The 26,820-nt window shown below is 46.2% G+C and overlaps 1 protein-coding gene across 1 annotated transcript in view; it reads left to right on the forward strand.

The window, feature by feature from the left end:
- The window catches only part of LOC146855449 (stabilin-2-like), a 1,111,419-nt gene that overhangs the window by 1,048,573 nt on the left and 36,026 nt on the right, over nt 1-26,820 (forward strand). The window contains exons 63-65 of the mRNA XM_085653245.1: nt 8,013-8,119; nt 8,468-8,587; nt 21,564-21,719. Coding sequence (XP_085509371.1) covers nt 8,013-8,119; nt 8,468-8,587; nt 21,564-21,719 — 383 coding nt within the window. The remainder of the gene's footprint in view (nt 1-8,012; nt 8,120-8,467; nt 8,588-21,563; nt 21,720-26,820) is intronic.

Genomic DNA, 26,820 nt, shown 5'->3' on the forward strand with positions numbered 1-26,820 from the left:
ACGGAAGTCCTGTAAGCGTTTAACAGTGTTTACAGTTTAGCTACATCTAGATTGAATGCAATATTATTTTTGCTTAAAACATAACTATTTAGGAAAAAAGACAAATTTGTGATGTTGGATAAAAATAATTATATTACCTTACAGCGGGGACCTGCCTGAGCTTGACCTGTATACCATCGCCATCCTCACATGCTGTGTCACTTTCAGAACTCTGAACCCTCTTCTGATCAGCCAGTGCCTCTACATATAATACAGTAAATAAATAAGATGAATGAAAGCAGACCGTGGAATGATATTTCTATAGACTTGTTAAACAGGAAATGATGAGGGGGATGAGTAAGGAAACATAACTAAACACAGCAACATTTTAAAACTCGAAAAAATAAAATCAGGTTAAAAACTATTTTATTCAACAGAGAGGTGCAACAGTGACCTCCCCATCAAAAGTCCATTAGTGTAGATATTTCTGCATGACATGGTTGGGAACCAACGGTGTATGGGGTTCTTCCATTCCTCCACCCCATAGAAACTAGTTTTCTTTCTAGAGCCTCCCTTCTGTCTTATCGTTCACAGTCGGTGCCTCTTTTTTGAGCTTGGTGGAGTATTCACTGTTGAAAGTCAGTGATAACTGGACAGGGGGACTCGACCCATATGCAGCAGCACCTCCTCGCCTGGGGGCTGCTTCGGAGCAGGACCGTCGGTGAAATGTGCATAGAATTAGTAACACCACATAAGTAGGTGGTAGGGCACTTCTTTTTCCTTTGCTGAAAAGCAACACTCAAAAATGATTGCATAATGTATTAATAAAATACCAAGGATAGCAAAAATTAATAAAAGCAAAAACAGAAGCGAAGTAAAAAGAGAGGGGTGAGCATTAACCTGTTTAAAATATTTACATGAAATTAAACTCCTGTAAAAATCATGCTCAATCCCAAGAAGCTAAAAAACATGAGTTTAGTGGTTTCCTAAAAATTAAGTCATGTATGGAACTATAATACATGAGATTCTGTAATCCCTGTATGAATGCCAGTCTCTAATTTCTTTATAATCGGCAACCCCGTTGCCGATTATAAAGCAAAGACATCGGAACTCAAAAATTATGAATTTTTTCACTCAAGTTCTGACATCCCATTGCCTGGTACCAGAGCCAGAAATTGAGGTGAAAGGCAGGTCAGGCGATGGAGCATCTGTTTAAAGCAATAGAAATGAAAAGTTACTTTTTGTTCTTCTAATCTATTTTTCAGGTTTAGCCTACATGGCGCTTTCACCGTGCTTGCCAAATCTCTTATAATGTAAAGAAAACATCTTAAAAGGGCATAGAGTTCACTCATTACTTACCTTTACTTACAATTGGTTGGCTCCCACATCACTCTAGTTTCCTTTCTTCCTGTTGGTCAGTGTCTCCTCTTGACTCTAGCTTCCTGCTCAGCTTAATGCAGCGCAGCCAAGTAGCATGCATCAGGCGTTAAACTAACACTTTTTAATGTGGTGATCCGCATCACTGCATTAAAATGAATTATCACACATTTTTAGCGTCTGTTTCCCACCTAGGTGCACTGAGTCTGGTCACAGTGAAGTAAACAAATAGTGACTGTAGCGTTTTAAACGCTCTAAATTACATCGCTGCGCAATTGCGCTAACAGAGACACGGAGCCGGTATTCTTTAGTTTAACACGCGGCTCCGACTAACGCGTCGAGGCCACGGCCCTTTATTTAAACACGCTAGCGTCTGACGTCACGCGTCAGCGCTAGCGCACCCCGGCAGCGCGGAAGGCTAGAAAACCTCGCGCGCGCCGGACACTACACTCTTTATAAACATTAAGCAAAACATAGGACCAGAAAAAATCAACGATGAGTCTGGTACCAGTCTGCCAGTCCTTACAGGTTACACCATATAGTCCGCCAGCTGGGATGACGGTGCCGGGTTCTTCCTCAGGTTGTAGCGGGATGGGCCGCCTCTGGAAAGGGCCACATCGGGGGTTCTGCGCCTTGGGGTGTTAGGCTCTGCCCGGGCTGGGGAGCCGCCAGGCGGGTTACCCCCCGGGGTGGCTGTGATGGACTGGGAACAACCATCCTCACTCCGACCGTCCTCCCCCTCCTGATCTCCGCTCGGCTGGTCGGGGTCTGGCCCTTCCGGGACGTGAAGGTGTTCCTGGGTGGACTTTTTTGAACAACGACACATCTCGCGTGACCGTTTCAGCTCCTCTTTGAGCGGTCACCATCGTGCCTGTCCGGCGGGTGACAACCCATGGTTGTGGTTCAAAAGGAAGTCTGAACTTGCTGCCTGGGTAGCGGTCCTTCACGTACACTCGATCCTGCCGTTGTATCGTGGACTCCTTAGCTCCCCTTCGCTGGCTGGCGTGGTCATTCGAGCGCATCCGATTGGCTAGGGTCTTTTCATTTGAGGCTTGTGCCGGAACCCAAGTAGGATGGTGTGGGATCGTGTCACTTACGATTCTTCCCATTGTGGCGGTTCCTGGCGCTGCCTCGGTTGTGACATGGGGGTCATCCGGTATTCTCGCAGGAAACTGTATATCGTTCTCTCCAATGGAGATCCATCAGCCATGGCGATGCGAATGGTTTTGTTGAGTGTCCTCATAAACCTCTCCACCTCTCCATTGGCTTGGGGCCACCTTGGTGTTACTTTGCGGTGATGGATCCCCCAGCTCTTGAGGTACTCTGCAAACTCCTGCCCCTGGAAAGGCGGTCCATTGTCGGTCTTGACCACCCCGAATATGCCATGAGTGGTGATGGTTTTCTCGAATTTCGCTATTACTTCAGTGGCTGTCTGGCTCCCCACAATTTCGACCTCTGGGTACTTGGTGAAATCATCGATGATGACCAACGCATACCGTCCATCGGGGAGATGTCCGAAGTCGGCACTCACACACTCCCACGGTCTCAGGGGGTTATCTTCGGTCGCCACCGGGTGAGGGCGTTCCGGCTGTCCTGCGGCTTGGCACCACGTGCAGGTCCTCACCGTCTGCTCAACCATCGCATCCATGCCTGGGAACCATACTTTGACTCGGAGCCTGCCCTTTGTCTTTACCATTCCTTGATGTCCCCTGTGGGCGAGGTCCACCGCCTGTTGAGCGAGGCTGGCCGGCATGACTAGCGTCGGGCCCCGCAGAAGACATCCTTGGGCGTCAACGGACAGCTCACTTTTCACTTTCAAGAATGATTCCAGTGTCAGCTTGGCTTGGGGCGTCCTTCTGTTGAGCGAGGCTTGGATTGTCCTCCAATCTCCTGACCTGACAGCCTCCGCCGCTGCTCTCACGCATTCATCACCTTCTGAGGCTTCTATGATCGCGGCCAGGCTCATTGGGAGGGGTCGTGACTGCTCTGTCACATACCGGACGTACTCCTCTGTATCCTCGGCCTCCTCCTTCTCTTCTGTCGTGGCTTTCCGCGGGTGCCGTGACAGATAGTCCGCCTGGTTCGTGGCCCCTGGTTTGTACTCCACCCGGTGGTCGTACCCTTGTAGTTGGAGTATCCACTTTTCAATCCAGGGTGGCGGCTTCGAGGATGACCCTTAGAATAGATGAATGAGTGGCTTGTGATCGGTTGTTACCGTGAAATGATGTCCATACACATACACGTGAAAATGCCGGCATGCCCAGTGGATGGCGATGGCTTCTCGCTCGATTTGCGAGTAGCGCTGCTCTGTTTTGGTCAGGGACCGGCTGGCGTAGGCAATGGGGGCCCACTCCTCGTTGTTCTGGAGTTGTGTCAGGACCGCTCCCAACCCAAACGGGCTCGCGTCGACCGCCATGTTGGTGGGCTTTGCCGGGTTGAAGTACGAGAGGGTAGTGTCCGCGGACAGGGCCGCCTTCGTTGCTTGGAACGCCTGCTCCTGTTCCGGGCCCCACTGCCACGTGGTGGACGACTTGGTCAGCTCCCTGAGGGGTTTGGTGTGGTGGAGAGGTCCGGAATGAAGCGGCCGCAGAAGTTGACCATGCCCAGGAAACTCCGGGCCTCCGAGATGTTCGTCGAAGCTGGGGCATCTTGGACATCCTTCACCTTGTCCGGGTCTGGGGCCACCCCTTGGTCCGAGAAAGTGTATCCGAAGAAACTGATCTTGTTCTGCAGGAACTGACACTTCTCCCGGTGCAGGGTCAAGCCTGACTCCTGAATCCTTTTGAGGACCCCTCCCAACCGCTGGTGGTGTTCCTCTATGGTTGACGCGTATATGAGCAGGTCGTCGCTCACATTGAGCACGCCGGGGAGCCCACTGAGCACTTCTCTGATGGTATTTTGGAATACCTTGGCGGCACTCGAGATGCCGAAGTTCAGGCGCCGATACCGTCTGAGGCCCACATGTGTGGAAAATGTGGTGATGTACCTCGAGTCCGGATGAAATGGTAGCTGGTGGTAGCCTGACCGTAGGTCCATCTTCGAAAACCACCTGGCCCCGTTCAGCTCACCCAGGATGTCATCAATGGTGGGCGTCAGGTGTCGCTCTCTCTTGACCGCGGCGTTAGGGAGGCGCATGTCCACACAGATGCGGACCTGTCCTGGCTGGTTCGGCTTCCTGGCGATGACGATCGGGGATACCCACGGGGTTGGCCCACTGACCTTTTCGATGATGCCTTGTCTCTCCAGGGCCTCCAGCTCCTCCTCGACCTTTTGCCTCAGTTGGAAAGTGATTCGCCGGTGCCTCAGCACCACTGGTTGGACCGACGGGTCGATGTGTAAGGATACTTCCTTTCCTTTCAGGCACCCGATGCCGTTAAAAACTTCCATGATGGTATCCAGTTCTTCCTCCAGGACTGCCATGGCAAACGAGATCAGTCTCAATTCATCGGCCGATTGCCCGCTCAGCAGCATCCCGCTGCCCTCTTCCGTGACATAGACGGTGGTGTTGATGCTCCTCTCACCATGTTGTAGCTCTGTTTTGAAACACCCGATGAGGGGAATGGGCGTCTTCTGGCCGTATGCGAACACCCGAATCTTCGCCTCTCGCAGCGGGGGTTTGACCCGCAGTTGGTGGTAGACATTGGCGGCCATCAGCTCGATGGAGGCCCCAGTGTCAATTGTCGCCTTTACCTCTTGTTGTTGGACTAGGATGCGACATTTCGGAAGTCTGCGCTTCTTCTTCTGTGGCTGGTGGATCGCAAACACATAATGGACTGGGTACTCAGCGGTGTCGTCGTCCATGTCTTCACTGTCTGCCTCTTCCCGTACCGCATGGGCCACCTCCTTCTTGACTCTGGTGGACCGGCACACCGCTGCGAAGTGGTTCATCCACCCACAGGCGCCGCACTTTTTCCCTCTGGCTGGGCAGTCTTGCATGCGGTGGGGTTGGCCGCCACAGTACCCACAGCCCTTCTTCTGTGCCTCCGGTTGCCGTTTCCCTCCGGTTTGCCTTCCTTTGGGCCGCACTACGTTTACCGCTTCCGCCACTTGCACTTGCTCCGTCTTCACAGGGCGATGTAGGGCTGCTTCCATATGCGAGGCCCTCGCTTGCGATAGCTCCTTCGACCGTCCGAGAGTAAGGATGTCCGCCAGGGGCTTTCCTTCTTCCTGGAGGACCGTGACACGAAGCTTGGACGAGTAACACCCCTGTATGATCTGCCCTCAGATCTCTTCCTGTTCGTCACGGAACCCACACGTGCTGGCTAACTCCTTCAGCCTGCCATGGAACGCATCCAGGGACTCGTCCACCTCTTGTTTGGCTTGACGGAAGATGAACCTTTCATAGTCTCTGTTCGCCATGGGCTCGAAGTGGGCGTTGAGCGCGTTCAGCAGTGTGTGGTACGTTTTCGGCGTGGCTTCCACGAGAGTTTTGTATACACGGTGGATGTCTTTGCCTCCTAGGTGGAGCAGAAGCGCTCTGCGCCGTTCCCTCGCGATGCCAGCCCCTTCGAAGTAGATTTGTAGACGGCCTGTCCAATCCCTCCTGTGCGGGGCAAGGGACGACGGGGCACCGTCAAGGGCAAACGGCTCAATGGCGGGAATCGACGCCATCTTGGCACGTGCGCAGCACACGGTGGAAGCTGGCTCCCTCTCCTCTGCGTCGACGCCAACAGGTGTGCACCCCCTCTGGGCGTTGCGCGTTGACTTCCCTCGCGCTTCTACACCAACCGGTGGGCGCGCCTACCTCCAGACGTCATCCGCGGGACTCCTCAGGCGCTCCTGGGCTTAGGCGATCTCACCCGGCGTAGGCCCGATCCGGTGGAGGGCGCAGTCGTCGTCAGGCACCTCGTGGAGCAGGCGCAGCACCGCCTGGGCGAGACATACCCCTTCCAGGCTGTAGAATGGGGCACCAGGGCGCACACAGAGTCACTGCCGATGGCTGGACAGGCCTCCAGGGCACTTGCAGTATCCCCCACCAGGCCTAGCAGCAGGCACAGCCGGGTCACCATGAGGAGGGGCTACACACTCCGGCTCAGGACACATGGGAGGCCAAGAAAATAGGCTGTGGGGCTCAAAAGCAGCACATCAGGGCTCTAGACACCCCTCGTCGCCAGTGTAGCGTTTTAAACGCTCTAAATTACATCGCTGTGCAATTGCGCTAACAGAGACACGGAGCCGGTATTCTTTAGTTTAACACGCGGCTCCAACTAACGCGTCGAGGCCACGCCCCTTTATTTTAACACGCTAGCGTCTGACGTCACGCGTCAGCGCTAGCGCACCCCGGCAGCGCGGAGGGCCAGAACGCCTCGCGCGCCCCGGACACTACAGTGACCGCGACCGCCGGGTACAGCAGCGTGGCCTCTGAGAGACTCTGCTCTATGGGGGCAGGGCTGGGGCTGAGCCGTGGCTTGCAGCTGACTCCGGGTCCTGTTCGGCCGTATGGCAGGTCGGTTCAGACTGGGACTGGACTGAGCAGAATGTGTGCTGTGCAGTGAGAAGGGCCCTTGGCCCGGGAGGTCAACCGCAGCCTTTAAACTGCTCCCAGTGATGATTTCGCAGAGGGCGCTTCTAGCCTTAAGTATGTTAAAATGTCCAGGGCACTGCCCGCTCCACCTACCCCCGAACGCACTGACTACAGTACAGCTGTTCCCTGTCATTGGCAGTGCACAGTACTCACACATTCAGTGTCACTGCTGGTGCTGTGCTCTGCTCACCTCTGTGTGTTATTGAGCGTACGTGTGCAAATCTGCATTTGAAAGTTAATAATGTTAGCAGCTGAGTTCAGCTGCAGCCCGACTCGCCGCTACCTGTCAAAAAAAACTCTACTGTCAGTGTTTGTTTGAAGGTGGTTCTTGTGGAGAGGCGCAGCAGTGCTGGTGTTGCAAAGGATGCATTTTGCTGTGCTCTGCTCTTGGGCCCCAGAAACTCTTCACACCAGACTTTCACATGTGTGCGCCCGATGGTGAAATTATTAATTAGATTGTTGACGCTGGAATGTGTCACCAACTTGCAAGTAAAGCTGCCCTCACCTGGCATATTGCGAGAAAATGTCGCTAATAGTCGTTGAATGTCACACATAAGCAATCTGAAACCTTTCCAGCTATGTTCACGTCTCCCGGCGGCCAGTGTCCTTCCACTAGCAGCGCACTTGTAACATACTTTTACTTTATTTTTACTTTCCAGCGTTCGTTCAGTAAATGTCAAAGAATTTTGAAATTGGTCGCTAAAAACTTAACATATATCTTCAGATTGTTTTGTAGGAGCAGAGCAAGTGTATCAAACAGAATATAGTATGGATGATGAGGACACTGCCTCAGTTGGATTAAAAAAAACTCCCACCTTCCCATTAAAATTAAAATGTCATTTTTTTCATTATCTTTGTAAATTAAATCAAATATTTCATCATTTGTATATTTGTTTGAAGAAAATACTTTTTCTGTATTTTTTGTGTATTGTTTGCTGATTAAATTATTTAAAATGCTTCGGCTGGAGTCTCTGGCTTCCTGTACTTACTCACTGGGGCTCCCCGGATTCTAATAAGGAATCAGTGGGGTTCCCGGGTTCCGGTAATGATTAAGTGGGGGGTCCCTAGAAATCAAAATGCTAAGAACCACTGCACTATGGACTTAGCTGTTTTCTGTGTTCTTGCCTTACAGACGTGAAGTGTACATGCAAATTCGGTTATGTTGGAGACGGCTACGCATGCAGCGGGAACCTTCTTCAAGTGTTAACGTCCTTCCCCATGTTTTCAAAGTTTTTGTCGGTATGAGCAAGACCTATAATACACCATAACTGGGGTGGTACCAATTGTGGCGGTAATAACTACATACATGTAATTTGTGTGTTGAAAGAAGTTACCACACCTTACAATATATTTAACAACTCATGTATTGGATAGAATTCCCGAACACATAGTTAAATATGTTGTATGTATTTTTGTTTCAAAAAGTTAACGAGTAAAAAGTGAACGAGTAATGGTGGATGTATGAATCTTGTCTAAGTGAGTGAGTAAGCAGTATTTAACCTCTTAAGATCAGTGATGATCTTTAGTTTAGAACGGAGGAAAGAGCAGTCAGATCCGTGCTAACTCCTTCCACCTCTGCCTGCCCAGGAGATCTTCAGGTACTCCAACAGCTCGTTGAAAGGCCAAGAGTTCCTCAACTACCTCACCAACCTGTCCATCCAGGCCACCATGTTTGCACCGAACAACGATGTCATGAGTGAAAATGAGGTGAGGGGTGTTTTACATCTGCATACTTAAGCTTTTTCCACGTTTCCTAATATTTCCCTCATCGATTTTCATGATCACAAATGTAATATATTCATGGACATAGATGCTTCAAAATCCCAGTGGCAGAGCAACGGAAATTATGAGTAGTTTATGGGCGTAGAAGAATGATGGTAGCAAGAAGTGACAGACTGCATCCTTTCAGCCATCATGACATTACACGCTTGAACTCTTGCCTCATCATAAGTCGACCAGCAGCTTCCGGTTTGCTGCTAAGGGGACAGGGAAAGAGCAAGAAGTGAAAACCACAGAAACTCGACAGGGCTCATTTCCCTTGTTTGCTTTGCATTGGTGCCTGATGCAGTTATTGGACTGATGTATGCATGTCTAGGGACCTGCCTTTATTTAGGCCCTCAATATGAGTGACCTAATATTGTGGCCATTATTTCTCCACCTGCTCCCCATCCCTCCTGGAATTACCATTTCCGGGGGTCCCACCAATTCCAGGACTTGTCTCATGAGTATTAGGCCTTGCCATGTTGTCAAGAGAAGCGGATGCAGAGCTCTGCACAGTACAGCATTCACCCACATGCATCCTGAGACCTGCCACTGGCCTTGCTGTAGGGTAGAGACAGCGTGCGGGCATGGGAAAGGTGTGATAATTCATGTTTAGAAAGGACCCAGCCTGCATGCTGGCCTACATCTCTATTACAAGGGGATAGATAATGTGGGCAGTGGCTGCAGTTTCTGCCCATTACCATTTTCTGACCTGGACGGGTGGTGTGAGAACCAGGCTCCTGGAATCTCAGGGAAGTCAGGTGTTACTCTGGTCTAATTGTAGCAGTCAGAGTCATTTACCTTCAGTGTCCGGGGGCCACAGTAATACTGGAACCCAAACTGGACCACCAAGCACCCCCCATGTAAAAACTTGACTCTCTCAGGGTAGTGTGGCAGAGTAGCCCATGCTAACTCAAGAGGCAGGTGATGTAGGTATACACAGAGTCCCAGAGGACACTTACGTACCCCTTAATAATGGACTGTTCAGGCATTCCTTGAAAGTATGATAGAAATGTATTTAAATATACATACGAATAATAAGCTGCTGAAAGACCATTGATTACTTAAAAAATCTGAATTCTCTCCTTTTTTCTTGTCAGGGATATGGCCCCAAGACACAAATAAATTGCTCAAGCACTAAGCAGTGTAGAAATATTTACCATGGAGGCCTAAGATCAATGTTATTAAATAGAAGATGCTTGGAAATCCCAAGCTCATGACTTCGGAACAGCAGGGCCAGCAAGGATCCTTGCAAAAAGAATCGATGAACAACAGCACTAATTCAATTCTCAGTCCATCACGTTAAAGCGGTAGAGTGAATCTTAAGACACTACCAACGGGGAAAGCTATCTGTCTCTTTACACGGTGGTGCTTTCAGTTTACAGTGCTGGAATATGAATGGGTTTCGATACACCTGCCACCAAACCCGTCTCGACCCTCTAGACTGCCCCTAGACCCCTGCTCAAAGTAATATGGGATTGTGTCCGGTGACCACTTGAAGGGTGTAGAGTCCTACTAGTCCTTTGGGGGGGTGATAGCTGGTTCCCATGGCAGTACAGAGGATTGCCCAACAGACTGCAAAATAGCTCACTGTTATGTAAGTCTGAACTTACTGTTCACATTACAGAATTTTAGCGGCGTGCTGCCCACAGGGGCATCATCTTTTGCCAAGAAATCTGGAAATTGCACCCTCAGTGGACGAGTTTCACCCAAGCCGATAACTCTGGGTAGAATTCCACCACTAGCAATTGCAAGTGTCTCTGTGCCAGGATTTATTGGATATACAAACTCTACACCCATTAATTATAGGCACAGTGACACAGCACCCTGGTACTTCCTGCAAGGGCAGGGTTTGCGGGCAGTGGCACAACCAGACCCAGGCCAGATGTCTGAAGCAACCTGTAGGAAGCAGACTGTGATCTCATGGGACAGGCAAAAGCTTGCCCTGACTCAACCCCCCAGGCTGCCTGCTGACAATCTGGCAATGAAATTCTCCCTGGAATCTAGAAACACTGCAAGAAAAAGAACTTGGTATTGCCTGGCCCATGGAGTTAGTCCCCATTCTGGTAGAAACATTATAATTGTTGGAATTTGCCACAGCAAAGGTAAAATAAATTCCTCCTTGGTTAGCTCAATAAATCACTCACCATGCATCTATTATCACCAAAATATAAAGGTCATAAGCAAAAATAAGATTCAGTATTGCAGGGATGTACGGCCGCTGTCCTTCCACTAAATAAGGAGGATATTTTAGCTGTATTGTTGGAATGGCCAAACGCTCACAGCCTTCTGTTGATAAATGTCTACTCCAGGCCAGTTAATATTACGCAGGAGTCGCGCACTATTGATGAGCTTGCACTTGCCCTAAATGAAATTTCGGAGGGCATCCCTTTTTTAATAGGGGGCGATATAAATTGCCATTTTGAGCCCCTATCGGGCATACTGGATGGTTTGGCTCAGGAGGAGGACCTGGTGTGGTCTATACCTCCATCGCAAGCACCGGCCCCAAGAGCTTGGACCCCTTTGGCTCTACAAATCACATCACTAACCCTGAAACATGGTCTTCGGGCCTGTAATGGAAGGATAAAATCTGATATCCCCCCAAGATGTACCTACAATAGAGTGGGCAGGGAGTCAAGACTCGACTATATCCTGGTCCCATTAGCCTCGTGGTCGCTTATCAGAGACTTCCGGGTGACACCTAGGGAAGACAGCGACCACAACGCATTGGAATTGGAATATGACCATCCTGGTCTTGAGGTCACGGGGAAACTGAGGGTGGCATCTGAGGCGGGGTTAGGCCTTACGAACAACAGACGTAGAGTGAAATGGGAGAAATTAGCTTCCAACCCAGGGAAGATATCAAAGCTTTACGCATGGGTAATCCCCATACTTGAAAAGGTTCAGGCACTAAAGATGCTTGGTACCACCCAGGGCGCATATAAACAACTGGGGCAGCTGCACGAAGACCTCATCAAATCGGCGTCCGAAATCCTTACCACTATACCAAAAAGGGTTAATGGACGTTCTGCCGGCCCCCCCTGGTATAATACTGCATGCCGCAAGGCAAAAACTGATCTTCTGACCTCGATTAAGGCGGGCAAGGGAAACGTGGAAATTAGGGCCAGGAGAATGGCCTATAAGTCCCTGATCACCAATGCTAAAAGCGAATGGGAGCACCAAAAATGGGAAAATCTTACTATTTCCCTGGCATGTGGGGATTCGCGCAAATTCTGGCGTTGTGTGAACACAGGTTCTGAGGAGCTGGCCCCAGCAATAGAGCCTAACATTTCAGCCAGGGTATGGCAAGATCATTTCCAGTCCCTATATAAGTTACTTGAAGGGGAAAGGACTATTCCCACCCAGACGGCTAGCATTATTTCGAAAGGGGTGCCACTCACAACAAAGGAGGTTCGAGCAGCTATTGCCGGGTTGGCATCAGGCAAGGCACCAGGCCTGGATGGCCTGCCGGGTGATCTATTCAAACAAGAACCGGATGTTTGGGCACCCTATTTAACGTTTTTATTTAATTCCATTTTGGGGGGTATGGAGGTGCCAGACACTTGGCTGGGTGCAGAGATTGACCCTATATTCAAAAAGGGTTCGCCTCTGCTCCCAGCCAACTACAGACCCATTAGTCTTATCGATGTTCCCCAAAAGATTTTCGGTAGACTAATGCTCAATCGCCTACAAGATTGGATTGAAGAATGTGAAATCATGAGTTCTTATCAAGCAGGGTTTAGAAGCGGTATCTCAACTACTGACCAGATTTTCCATTTTAATCTTTTATATTGGAAGTCTGTTAATCGAGGGTGGCAGCTTGTACACGGTGTTCCTGGACTTGCGATAGGCCTTCGATTTAGTGCCCAGGGATAAATTATGGGCTGTCCTGACGGACTTGGGGGTTCCCGCCGATATCTTACTAATTCTGAAAAGATTACATCAGGGAAATTTTGCCAGGGTAAGGTGCGGAAGAGGGGGAAGTCTTTCGGATGGTTTCCCCTTTGACAGGGGGGTTAGACAGGGCTGTGTGCTTGCACCGACCCTTTTCTGCCTCTTTGTCAACGGGGTTATTAGCCATCTTAATGGGCTGAGCAACATTGATGCCCCCAGGTTGGCTGGCAGCAGGGTTCCTGCCTTTATGTTCGCAGAAGACACCCTGCTGCTTTCCAAATCCCCTATGGGCATACAACGGGTGTTGGACGGATTTGCGAACTTCTGTGTGAAGCGTGGATTGGAGATTAACGCTTCCAAAACCAAGTACATGATCTTCAACCTGCCCTCCTCAACACGCCCGAGTCCCCTGATAGGGTCCTCCAGATTAGAGAGGGTTTACACGTTCGATTATCTGGGGGTAACAATCAACCAGTCTATGACTTGGGATTCACACCGAACTAAGGCAAATCTGAAACTGATTCAGATGACGGGCGGTATATCTAGGATGACAAGTGGATTGACCTATAAGCCATTTGGTCCCCGCCTTCAAATCTACAAAACCCAGACAAGAGGGGCAGTGATATATGGGGGTGAAATATGGGGGCATACTGCCGTCCAGAAATTGCAGGTCACGGAGAACAACTTCCTAAGGCAATTGGCAGCTTTACCATCTAGCACCCCACTCCTCCCACTAAGATTAGATTTGGGCCTAAGACCCATTACAGAGGAGTTGGGACTTAAACCCATAACTTTTTTGCGCAAAATCTGGAGCACACCGGAACTATCTAATTACAGAGCTGAGCTCCAAGAGATTCTGCGCCTTGCTAAAGCCGTACAAATCCCATGGCTAAGATATATTAAACAAACATGCGAGTCACTAGGAAGATCGGATTTGTGGTTTGATCCAGGAAATGCATGTTGTAGGATCTCACGCAAATCTATCTCCAAGGCTTACTATGAGCACAACTTACGCGTCTCAATCAAGAGTGTTCGGGAGGGGTCCTTATCTGGACACTTTCTGGGGTTCAAAGACTCATATCACCTGGAGCTTGCTTTTGATGATATCGGCCCTTCGAATACAAGGAAGTTATATATGCAATGGCGATATAGTACTCTCCCCCTCAGGGCGCACACAGACCACTGGACATATCCCCAGCCTACAGTGCAATGCCCAGCTTGTGCTCATTCGAGAGAGACTGATTTGCACATTATATTCTTTTGCCCAGCTTATCAAAGAGCAAGGAACTATTGGCTTGTCCCACTCCTCAAAAATCTTGGTTTTAGGCAGTACTTCCCAGCATTCAGAATTTTAAAAACAGACTTATCGTCCCCAATTGTATTTGCAGTTGCAAAATTTTTAACAGCAATGTGGTCTAGTCGTAACCGTTGTATAAAGCGAAACACAGTTGACTGAATATTCTTGACAATTTTAGATTAACTGTTTTATGATTGATTTTAACTTAATCATGTGTGATATACTTTTTTGTACACTTGTTGCATTCTTTTATGGTCCTAGTGACCGAAATAAAGTTGACAAATGATGATGAAAAAAAAAATTAATCAATTTATTAAAAACCAATGTGTTATGTACAAAAAAACGTAAATAATACATTGAGTACATAAATCAGATGTGCACACTTAGAAATATAAGCTCAAATTTAAAAATCCTATTGGATAGACAAAAAACATACATCACAGTTGATTACAAGTAAATACAGCAATTCTACTTAATAAAAAATACAATAAGAAACAACAAAGTGGGAGAACGGAGCAGACAAAATATTGTGTCATTAAAACAGCACTAGTCTGTATTGGATCATTTGATTAGTATTGACACTTCAATATTTCTTTGCCTCACAATTGTCCCAAAGATCTAGCGTCCTAAAAACAGTAGAGCATTGACGTGTTTCGGTGGACCATACAATTTCACTGCCACCTTCTTCAGGAAAATGATATCTCCCAGCCGCAGTTTGCACACTCAGTCAAAAAGCAGCTTCAGCCCAGTGTTGATAAAAATCACCCTGATATGGGACTGGTACTATCAACATATCTTTAGGTCGCTTGCAAATCTCTTTTACGTGTCTCCTGAACAGGGATCACGAAACAGGATGGCATAAAAGCTGAATTTAATCCTCGAGAGGAAACCTCCGATATCTTCTCTTTGGGGTTTTGATAGTGTCCTCTGATTTGTATAAAATCCTGACCTTCGAACAAATTAAAAGAAGGGGTTTTCTCCTTCTCCTAGGCGGGCCACTCTCGCCTCACCCACAAGTATTGGTTATCATTGGCAGCACGTTGACTTTTTAGGGCAAACCTCTGTGTTTCAGTTTGTGTTTGAATTTTCTACAGCATCATCAAACAGGGGTTTATATAGTGCCACCAATCACCCGTGAGGGTCTCAAGGCGCTGAAGGGGTAGGGTTGCTGATCCGTCTGAGTGCAGCGGTTTAGTCGAAGAACCAGGTCTTGAGATCCTTCCTGAATTGAGTCATTGACAGGGATTGCCTGAGGAGGAGAGGCAGGGTGTTCCAGGTCTTGGTGGCGAGGTGGGAGAAGAATCGTCCTCCGGTTTTGGTCTTGTGGATCCATGGGACAGTGGCCAGGGCCAGATGGGTGGACCAAAGGTATCTGTGGAATAAGAGACAGTGGTTCAGATTTGCAGGTCCTGCATCATGGAAAGCTTTGTAGACATGTGCGAGGAGTATGAAAGAGATTCTTTTGTTGACTGGAAGCCAGTGGACTTCTTGAAGGTATTCGGTGATGTGGCTGCGGTGGAGGATGTTGAGAACCAGTCAGGCTGCATTGTTTTGAACGTTCTGTAGTTTCCTTGATGAGTTTCTGGGTAATGCCAGCATATTGTGCGTTGCCGTAGTAGAGTCTGCTGGTGATGAGAGCTTGGGTGACCGCCTTTCTGGATTTTTTGTGGATCCATCTAAATGTCTTTCGAAGAAGGTAGAGTGTGTGGAAGCAAGATGAGGGTTCAGCGTTGATCTGGCAGTTCATTGTGAGCGAGGAGTCCAGTATGATACCGAGGTTATGTGCATGGTCTGTGGGGGGGTGCTTCCCAAGTGCGGCGGGCCACCAGGAGTTGTCCCAGGATGAGTACTAAGGTCTTATCCGAGTTGGCTTGAGGCAGCGATCTTTCATCCAGGTGGCAACGGCCTTAATTCTGCTGTGGAAGTTGATTCTGGCTCCTGTGGGTTCGTTGGTGAGGGAGAGGATCAGCTAGGTGTTGTCAGCATAGGAGACGATGTTGAGTCCGTGGTTCCTGACGATGGCAGCGAGGGGGGCCACATAAACATTAAAGAGTGTGGGGCTCAGAGAGGAGCCCTGTGGCACCCCGCAGATGATCTCTGTAGGTTCTGAAAAGAAAGGAGTGATAGTCTGACTCACTGTTTTCGGTTGATGAGGAAGAAGAGCATCCAGTCCAGTGCCTTATCGTGGATGCTGGCTTCATGGAGTCTCGTGATTAGGGTGCGGTGGAAGATGGTATCAAAGGTGAATGAGAGGTCCAGTAGGATGAGGGCTGCAGTTTCACCTTGGTTGAGGGGGGAGTGGATGTCATCGGTAGCAGCAAGGAGTGCGGTCTCGATGCTGTGGTTGCTTCAGAATCTGGATTGGGAGATGTCCAGGATGTGGTTCCCTTCGATGAACTGGATGGCCTTCTCAATGACTTTGGCTGGGAAGGGGAGTAGGCAGATGGGTTTGAAGTTCTTGACATCTGTCGGGTTGGCAGATGGCTTTTTCAGCAGGAATTTGATTTTGGCAGATTTTCAGTCATAGTGGTGGTCTCAATGGAGCATTTGATGGTGCAGCGTAGCTTGGGGTGATGGAGGTGGCTGTTCTATGGAAGAAGTGATATGGGCAGGGGTATGAGGGGCCTCCGGAGTGGATGCTCTTTATGGTCTTGAGTGTGTCGTCTGTGGTGAGCGGAGTCCAGTTGAGCAGGAACGGTTGAGGTGCGGCATGTTGGTGTGTGGTGATGTTGGGCGTGGTGGGAGGGTCTTGGGTTTCGAAGCTGTCATATATCTGCCTTATCTTGTAATGGAAGAAGGTTCTGAGTTTGTTTTTGATGTCTTGAGAGGGAGGGATGTCTGTGGTCTCACTGTTGGGCCTGACAATCTCCTAGATGATGGCAAAGAGGTCTTTGCTGGTGTGTGCGTTAGCATTAATTCTGTCTTGAAGGGTCGTTTTCTTTGTGGTTTTGAGGAGGAGGCGGTGTGCGTTGATGGCAGTTTTGAAGGTTGCGTGGGTTTACGGGGTTTTGTTGTTCCTCCATCTATTCTTGAGTCGTCTGCAGGTGCGCCTGGACTCATGGATACCATCTGGAATCAGAGATTATGGTCACCCATTCTTGCTGCACATACTGGTAGTGAGGGACTGAGTCAGTGCATCTCATCATACTGATCCAATCACTCAGCAAAGCCACATTACGTTGAGGCACTTCATCTGTATTCCATCCTTTTGGGATTCAAGGGGGAGCGCTCTGGGCTTTGCCCACAGAGCTGTGCAAGAGACAGAATTATTAAAATTGGCAAATGTTTGTCTGTCTTAGACACATTTTCTCAATATTGGCAGAATGTTGCCAAATATTGCAATAAACATGCAAAACGTGTATCATCGTGCGTAACAGTTAAGTGGGTGTTGCTAAATAAATCCTCACTTTTATTGCGGAGTATTACAAGACTGCTGAGTACTGCATCAAAACAAAACATGATGGTGTTCATTTGCAACAAATTTTTTAAGTGGTAATAGGGTTAAGCCTTAAGAGTTGGAAAATTCTTCTGTTAAACAAATGAGGTATGAGTCATACCAAATCAGTGGAGCCCTCTATATGCCAGCACCTAGGCTGCTATCCCTTCTATATGTCGATCCCTATATTCTTGCTAGGGTTAAGTGTGCACACTGAATCGCACCCACTGAAACAATGCCAGTCCAAACGGACCTAACAAACTTAATTCAAAAGCACAGGTGCACCACACTTTAAGAAAAGAGGGGAAGATAATAATATAATTCATTCCCAGCGTGAATATAATTTTGAAAAGGTCATTTTTTATTTACAACACTTATAATTAATCTCTTTCTTTTTTTAAAAAACACTGGAGTATAAATACAATCTGTTCTTGAAAATACAGCCGACGCGTTTCGTCCTTGAAGCGGACTTTTTCAGGGCTGTTAGGACACAAACATATAAATATACATAAGCATACATAAGAAACAAACTGTACACAATATACAAATATATATATACAACCCACACCTATGTGTGCTACAAACTAATCTGGTGATTATTTTCTGTTACTTTCCGTTATTTGATTTTTTTCTTCTTTTTTGTTTCTCTAGTTGCGAAATTATCAGCATGTTTCAACTACCATTATGGTATTATTCCTAAACATTCAATAAATACATTCCATGTAAAACACTTTGTCTTATTACAACATATACAGCGCTGTATTGTTGTATCTAAAAGAGTTAAGATATATGAAGAGATGCTGTGATCTGAGCAGGGAAATAGGGATGGGAGAGGGAATCCAATTATAACATTTCCCAAACCAAGGAGAGAGAGTACAAACAGATAAGGTCACAAATCTTATCGTCGGTGCCAACAACAACAGGCAAATAAATAGTCACAGTTGCTAACATGTCCGAATCTTGGATCATATGCAATCCCTGATCAATCTTATGCTTTGCAGCCAAAAACGTAACGGCAAGGACAACCAATACCCACCATATAAAAGGTAGCACTAGACCTTAAGTCTTAAACTGCACTGAAAGGAGCACTGATGGTGCAAAGATGACCGTGGTCGAAATCCCCAAATTCTTTATCAGAATATATACTATCTAGAATTGAAAGAAAAATATGATAGACACAAAACATATATTTCGAGTAACAGTATATGTCTATAATGTCACAAAGAAACCCCAAAGTTATATACTTACAAATGGGAAAGAAATTCTTATACAGTCACTATGAGGTGTAAATGAGAGATGATCGTGTTGATCTTTCCAGAATTATTCAAGTGTATTCTTGATATTCGCAAGAAGGTGCAGTCTTTACAGTCTAAGACAAAAAGTAGAATGCATGTGATGCCGTTGTGTGTAAGCTTGTCATGAAGATAGTTTACCCGTAACATGAACCTACCACCTAGGCGTCCCGATAAAAATAAATATTCTAAACCAAAACTGGTCCATAAACGTGGCTTCCCACTCGAACCTTGATAATAAATTTCCAACATGAGGTGAAAAAAGCAACCAAGGCAAAATTGCCCTGTCAGTCAGGTTTATAAATAATTAATTCCACTCACAAGTCTAAAGGTAACAAGTTGGTAAAATAGACTATTAAGCCCCTCTTATAATGAGATGGTAGCAGAGCATACTGATGTCTCAGCAAATAGGTAAATTCTAATGGCATACACTGTGTTTCCCGTAAGAAACGGGAATATCTATTTACATGAATTTACATATTTATAAAAATCGGCAAGGTCTCAAAAAGACCTATGAGCAAAAAAACTTGGTTGATAAGTAATTTTTCGAGGCGATTGAAAATACCCTCTGATCATACTTATAACGAAAAAATAGCTCTAGAGAGCAACCTTACCCAAATCCGGCTGTAGTAGGCTCCCGACGGACTCGATAATAACGGCTGGCGCAGAGTAGGCTGTGTCGAGGACAGTTGAGTGGCCATATCCGTGCTTTATATATACGTGGTAATTGATCACCACGAGAAACACCTGAGTGCCCTCACACACCGGTGTCACGACTGACCGGCGAGCCATATAAGCGAGAGGCTGCCCCAATGGTGCGGCCATATTGGAGTGTTGTAATAACGCCCTAAATATACAAAGCACTAGTACCGAATAGTTTTTCGGACTTAATCTATCAACTCCAACAAGGCATAGACGTAAAAAGGTCCCAACCTTGAAACGGTATAATATTATAAGCTCGTGAGCAATGTATCAAAACGATTTTCCTCGATATGTGATACGTCTAAACAGAGTATATACGAACAGTCATGGATGTTGTAATATTGCGGTATACTTTGTTTTGTCATCTGTGTACATAAAATTGTATTTAGTTAATTCAAAAGAGGTTCCCTTCTCTAAACCAGGGCAAATACGTCTGATCTGAGGTACGGCAAGGAATAAAATGCCCGGCGGCCATCTTGGAGTGGGTTTTAGGTGGATGCGGGACGCATCTTTATGCTATCTGTTTCCTAGTTATAAATCCTCATAAAAGACGCAATACACAGTGTCCTCAATGATATATATCCATCCATGGCTCGAATAGCAACCTAGGAGCAGTGTATATATTTGTTAAAGTCGAAGTGGACTGCCAATAAGCGTGCCTCAAAGAGTGCCAAAGATTGTAAATAAACGGCATATCCACACTCAAGGGGGCAGAGAGAGAAAAAGGGTGAATTAATATTAGTACTTAAGAACCTGGACTATGTCATGTTAATTCCCCAAAAAATTGGTAAGGCTTAAGGTCCGGAGAGATGTCCTGACACCTGAAAAAATGTCATCTAGTAGTTACACGGGGGGATCATGTTGATATGTCATAAGCGGGAATGCATTTAATCAGATATTGCATAATGATCCAAAATAGGGAGTTAGTTGCAGTGAGCTATTCCTAAATGACAGGCATAACATGGCAAACAGACAATTGAAAATATCAAAGAAATCCAACAAGTATAAGGGAGAGAGATAAATCATTGTTCTTGGTTTACAAACTGAACAAGAGCATATTAGTCACAGTTAGTCATATCGTAAAATAAGAGTACAAGAACACCTAAGGGCACTCCGAAAAGGTGATCTTAGATACCCTTTGACCTACCATATGCAGGAAAACCATGGGAAAATGGAGGATTTCTGGTTTATAGGAATAGACCATATCCCTATCCACCCGAGAGTCTCTACTATCTACTAGATGACATTTTTTCAGGGATGACCAATGTTCAACAAGGATCCTCCGGCCCGTTCATGAAGAGGGTTTCCATGGTCTCTGTCACTGCCAACCCAGGTCCTCTGACCTGCTGCTTTATCTCTGAAGGTTAGCAGAAGGAACTGGAACAATACCTGGTGGTAATATTGATCAATACAATGTTGATATACACCATGATATATGTATGTTTAATAAAAAAACTTGCATCTCCGTTGTTGAATTCACCCGATATGACCTCCCGCTTAACCCAGATATACATGGTCAGGCAGGGCCTGCGACCTAGGCATGAAGCAACTGATTGACAGATCAGATGTGGGGGGACAGGTAATCCTTAGACAAACATGTGAACAGGGAAACCCAGATCAATCCCACAGATAGGCAGCGACACTCCAATGGTCTCAGGAGGTTGGCCCGCAATAAAACATGTTTGGCCAGAAGGGCGCATGTTCCCCAAAACACCATAAAGTCAGATGCCACACTATTTCAGAAACACTCAGCCAATCAGAACACATCACGCACCCTACACACAGTGATCACTCGTTCCCCAATCTTGGACATCTGGACACGTACCCACTAGCTCTGCATTGAGTCCACGTGGGTTCGAGATCCTATCTGCATTTGTTATTAAGTGATCAAATGTACGACTGCTTGAATAGGACCCAATTACTGTTCTAAAAATAATGCACAAATCGCTTTATTGCACTTTGTGAAATGTATAAAAGATGACCAAAACCATTGTACTTCGAAAAAGTCTTCAGACCCCTGACTCTGTTGCCTGCTCTCTTGGCTGCTGTGTTTAATTAAACCAACTGTTCCTGTTTTGCCAAACACCTCTTGTCTTTCATTTTTTAACCTCTTCAATGCCCGTGACGAGCTGGTCTCGTCATGGGCCGCGGTTGCGCTGTGCCCATGACGAGACCAGCTCGTCATAAACCCCGCCCGCTAATGAAACGGCCGGCACAGGGCACTGAAGGGGTTAAAGGCAAATTTATATTTGGGCTGGGAATGTCTGCTGTATCCGTTCAGTACAAATATTTTTCTTGCAGACGCTATCCGGGCGGGATATCGAGTACCACCTCCACAACATCAGCACCTTGTTATATGAAGATCTGACCAATGGATCTACCCTTCAAACCAGGATTGGCAACCAGCTCCTGATCACATCCAACAGAGACCAGGACTCCATGGCCACGAAATCTGCAGTACGTAAAGCAAAGAAACAAAGGCACTATTTTAAAAATGGGTTTTGCTGCAAGATTAGTCGATCTGTATATCTGCCAGAGTACAACAAATATCCCTGATTTCTGAGATTGAAGATGATGCATAATCAGTGTTAAATGTACATGAGAGGTTGCTTGTGGTGGGCAACACTGTTCATTTTTAGTAGTTGGTGCTGATTTTTTTATCATCACACTTTGATCAGTGGGGAGAAGGCAGTAAAGGGTGTATGGAAGAGGAAGAGAAAGATATGAAAATAATGACGAAGGGAGAAAGTAGGAATTAAAAATAACCTTTAGGGGTAAGCTATAGAGGCAGGAAATGTACTGTGGTTGAACATAAAGGCATGAGCTGGCAGGGTAACTAGGCAGCCTTGGTATTTGGTAGCCCTGGCATTCTACTGCAGGAGGCTCCTAAGAAAACCTTTGGCCTCTGATCATATTTTTTTTAAAGAAGCTCTGTGCAGATGAACCATTGAAAGGGGTCTCAAAGTAAAGTGACAAGGTATTTCTGCATATGCAAAGGCATAGTATTTGCTGGTATGGGCCAAGTTGTTATTAGACTGGAAAAGGCCCCTTTCTCCCTTTGAGATGGTTTTCTGTCTTTCTCTTCCGCCGTCTTTCCTCTTTGTGTGTTTTCCCTCTCTTGCGCTCCAGAAATGTCTGAAGAGAAAAAATAAATACTGGTCCCCAAAAATGAGAACCAGATCTCCCACTGGCTCAAATTAGGCACTGACCTGTACTATCAAAAAGTTGAGCTTCTTAACCACAGTGACTCAACACAAACTGGAACTATATTGCTTGTGTTTCATCAGTATGTGTACTTGTATAGTCTCACAATACACAGGACTTGTCCATATAAATGTGTCAAATGAGTTTTGGGGTCTCAGGGGGTGTTTCCTATTCAGACATGGTTGCAAATGTAGAGTTGATTTGCGCGTGCCTCTAAGGAGAAGGTAAGGAGATGGGGGCTCTCCACCCCGGGAATGGAGATGCTCCATTTTTGATCCCTTTCTATCACATAGTCCTTCTCTATGATGGGCCTAGCCGGATCCGATGGCTGGCTCCAACCTCTGAGATTCTACACACCTATTCTCTAGTGAGACCACTTCTGCCAGTTTAGAGATGTCCATTGGAAAACCAGGATTCTCCTTTATCTCACTGCAGCCTTCTTTCTTGTTGGTCGCCATCACCCATCATCCTCTGGTCTCTCATTATCACCTTCTTACCCCCTTACTGTGTCTAGTGCTCACCTTTCTCTAATCACTTGAGCTTCCCTTCTTCTTTGATACCGTCTTGTTTAGCCCCCCCCATTATGTACCACTTATGGTCGCCCAATTCTGTGGCCTCTTAATGGCCCTTTCTTCAGTAGCTGCTGGGGTGCTTGATGAGCAGGGGGTGGGTAGTGGGTCTGGGGTCAGACAGGGAGGGGGGTATATGGGTTGTGGGTGAAAATAATGATAATAAAAAACAAAACTTACCAGCAGCCGTCCCCATTGCGCTCTTCTGCTACCAAATGTCTTCTACAAAGTGGTTTTGCCAACTCCCGCTCAACGAGCGGAAACAGGGTGACTGCTGCTGGTCATGGGTGAGTCAATACATATGTCAACACAATATAGACTGGGTCTCTAAAGGTATCAAAACAATATATCAATATAAGCTGAGGTGTAGATACATACTTCTTTAGTACCATATACGCCTCTCCTTTCCAATATGAGGTAGTCACCACCAGCTTTATACCTTCAATTTAAAACAAACTACAAATTTCTTTTACAATTGGGAGTCCCCACTTTTTATCTCTCCTGTCCAAAATACAGGAGGAATCAATCAAGTAAATTATCAAAAAAGTTGTTAAAACAATTGTGAAAAAGCAAGATGCCCACTTTTGTCATCATTGGCTGTCATCTCGCTTATAAAAAATTATATATAAAGTGTCTATATTGCTTGGCTTTTTCGGACGATCAGATTGCGGCAATTTTGGCAGGTCCTTCTTTATTCCCTGATGCCACTCTATTGAATGTTACATCAGCAAGGGAAGAGTGGGAAAAGCTCAGTACGACTAAGAAAAAGCAGGTTAGAATAGCGCTCCATGGGGCATTGATGACCGAATATATGAGAGCAGGAGCAGCCCCTGCAAGTCTTTTGGTGAGAATAGAACCAAACAATTTCTTAGAAGACAAAACATTCAGATTGGATTGGAGTTATATAGCCAACAAGTGTACAAGCGATTGGCTAATCCTTATAATTAATACTGCGAAACGGTTGAGTGAAGAATTACTCAAAGAAATCCTGGATTTAGAAGAGAGCATTAAACGAGATACTACTCTCATTGACACCAAAGAGCAGCTTTTAAGAATCCAAGAGGATCTCAGTGATTATAAAAACTATATGATCAACCAAAAAATTAAAGGATTAAAACGCAATCTTGATCGCTTTTCCCACGAATGGGCTTTCCCCTACGTGGAGGATAAGTATTACCATTCAGGTCCTGAACAACTACACTCAGTGGGGAGAGGAAGGGGTGGAAGACAACAAAATAAGCACATACCTAACAACTGGACTTTTGATAATACCTCTAGTGAAGAGGAAGAAGGAGGCCAGCAGATTAATCCTGGCAGAGTGAGGTTTAACCAACAAGAGAAGAGTAACTAAGATTTAGGCGCCTTACTTCATTCTTTTTTAGGACAAAGCCAAAGGGGCAACAGAGGGGGTGGTCAGGGGGTCCGAGGCCATGGGCGTGGCAATCAAAACCAGCAATGGCAAACACATTCCCCTAGGATAACACGCAGCCGTGGGCGGAACCAGGTATGAAAAATAATATAGTGGTAAATTTGTCAGACCATACCCTCACCACGAGTGAGGGGAGGGTATTGAACAAAGGACTTGGAATTTTCCCCACTCCAACCCATGATGCTTTTAAATGCAGAGTGGGATTTCACGAGACAATGCGAAAAATAAAACATAATTTTTTTTTGCAAATAAACCACAAGCTCCATACTCAACGTTTAATACTACATTAAAGAAACTGTCTCATTTCTGCCCTCCTACTACAATGGTGGGTCCAGAAGTGGTGGTTTTTGAAAGTTTGCAGAATAACCCTTTGCTTACCATAAAAACAGCTGACATAGGTGGAGCGGTGGTTGTGATGAATTCTACCGACTATGATACTGAAGTGATGAGACTATTGGGAATGCGTAACAATTATCGCCCACTTAATCACGATCCGGTCAATGAATTACAGGAGACCATCAAAAATATGGTAGGCATTGCAAAAGAAAACAAATGGATAACAACAAGAGAAGCGGAGTTCCTGGTTAACAACAAGCCCAGGACTCCGGTCTTCTACATTCTACCTAAAATACATAAGCCGCAACGTCCTCCCCCGGGTCGGCCGATTGTGTCAGGGATCCAATCAGTGTTGGAGCCCCTTTCACAGTTTGCCGACTTTTTTCTTAGAGAGTCAGTAATAAATCAACAATCCTTTGTAAAGGACACTACTGAGATCCTTAACATCTTGGAGGACTTGCATTTTGACCCGGGTTATGAATTGTTGGTCACGGTCGACATAGAGTCACTCTATACTTGTATACCCCAGGATGCCGCGCTGGTGGCAGCGGCGTGGGCACTTAGTGGGCAAGAGTGGTTCTATGATGCGCCGCAGTCATTTATACTGCAATGCATAGAACTTGCCTTGACCCGAAACTATTTCAGCTACAAGAATAACATGTATCTGCAAACCACAGGCACTTCAATGGGCGCCACTATGGCGCCCAGTCTGGTCTGTATCTATGTTGGCCAGTTCGAAGAACACGTCATATACCATCAGTCTAATCCCTTCCAGAGCAATTTGCGCCTCTGGAAGCGGTATATAGACGACGTGTTCTGTATCTGGTCAGGAGGAGAGGATACTCTTCTTGAGTTTTTCAACTGGCTTAACCAGCAAGATGCCAGTTTGAGATTTACATGGACATATAGTAGCCAAAAGGCGGTGTATTTGGATTTGGATATCCATGTAAAAGAAAATACATTGTGTACTGGAGTCCATCAAAAACCAACTGATAGGAACTCACTCTTGTTATATCAATCATACCACCCCAGAGCTCTTAAAGATAATTTGCCGGTGGGACAGTTCTTGCGGTATCGGAGGAATTGTTCCTCCACCGTAGCATTTCTTGAACAATCAGAGGGGCTATGTGAGAAACTTGAGATGAGGCAATATCCCCGTAAGATAATTAGACAAGCTAGAAAAAGAGTGTTAAACACTCCACGTAGTGTGTTGCTTGAAAAGAATGAAAGGCTGAAAGAAGATTGTGTGCCCGTGGTAATGACTTTTGATCCATTGGCTACGCGTATTCGACAATCAATACGAAAACATTGGTCATTATTGTCCACTAAGGAATTCACAATGCCCCCCCCCCCCCCGAGATTTGCTTTTAAAAGATCCAGCAATTTAAACGATAAATTAGCTCATACCCGAGTTGAAACATTTCAGAAATCAAAAGAGACAACGGTTCCTCCAGGACATTATCCATGTGGGTCGTGTTCAGAGTGTAATTTGACCAGGAAGACATTGAGTGTAGTTTTGAATTCAGGAAAAACATGGTATCTGACACGTTTCAGTAACTGTAATACCACGAATGTGGTGTACAGGTTGACATGTCAATGTGATTTACAGTATATAAGCCTCACTACGAGAAAGATCAAAGTTAGAGTGCAGGAACATCTTAGCACCATTAGAACAGGGAAGCTAACAACAAAACTGGTACAACATTGTCATGAGAACAAACATACATTTGCCTGGGTAATACTTGAGAAAATAGTAGGAGATCCACAGAACATTGAGGGCCTTTTGGCTTCTAAAGAGGCACGTTGGATTTTTCAAGAGAGAAGCGACCAATTTGGGCTTAATGACCAAATTGAATGGAACAAGGCTAAACAACGAGTGCAGGGTAATGAGATTTTGGGCAGAATGAGAAATCTTTGGTGTCTTTGAGATGTAATACAAGAAATGCCCTCTGTCGTAGCTCCTGATTTTACTGAACAATTAACACGTTTGGTGTTTCCATTAGCATCTGATCCTTCCTCC

The sequence above is a fragment of the Triturus cristatus genome, chromosome 4_1, assembly GCF_964204655.1.
Source record: "Triturus cristatus chromosome 4_1, aTriCri1.1, whole genome shotgun sequence".
NCBI lineage: Eukaryota > Metazoa > Chordata > Amphibia > Caudata > Salamandridae > Triturus > Triturus cristatus.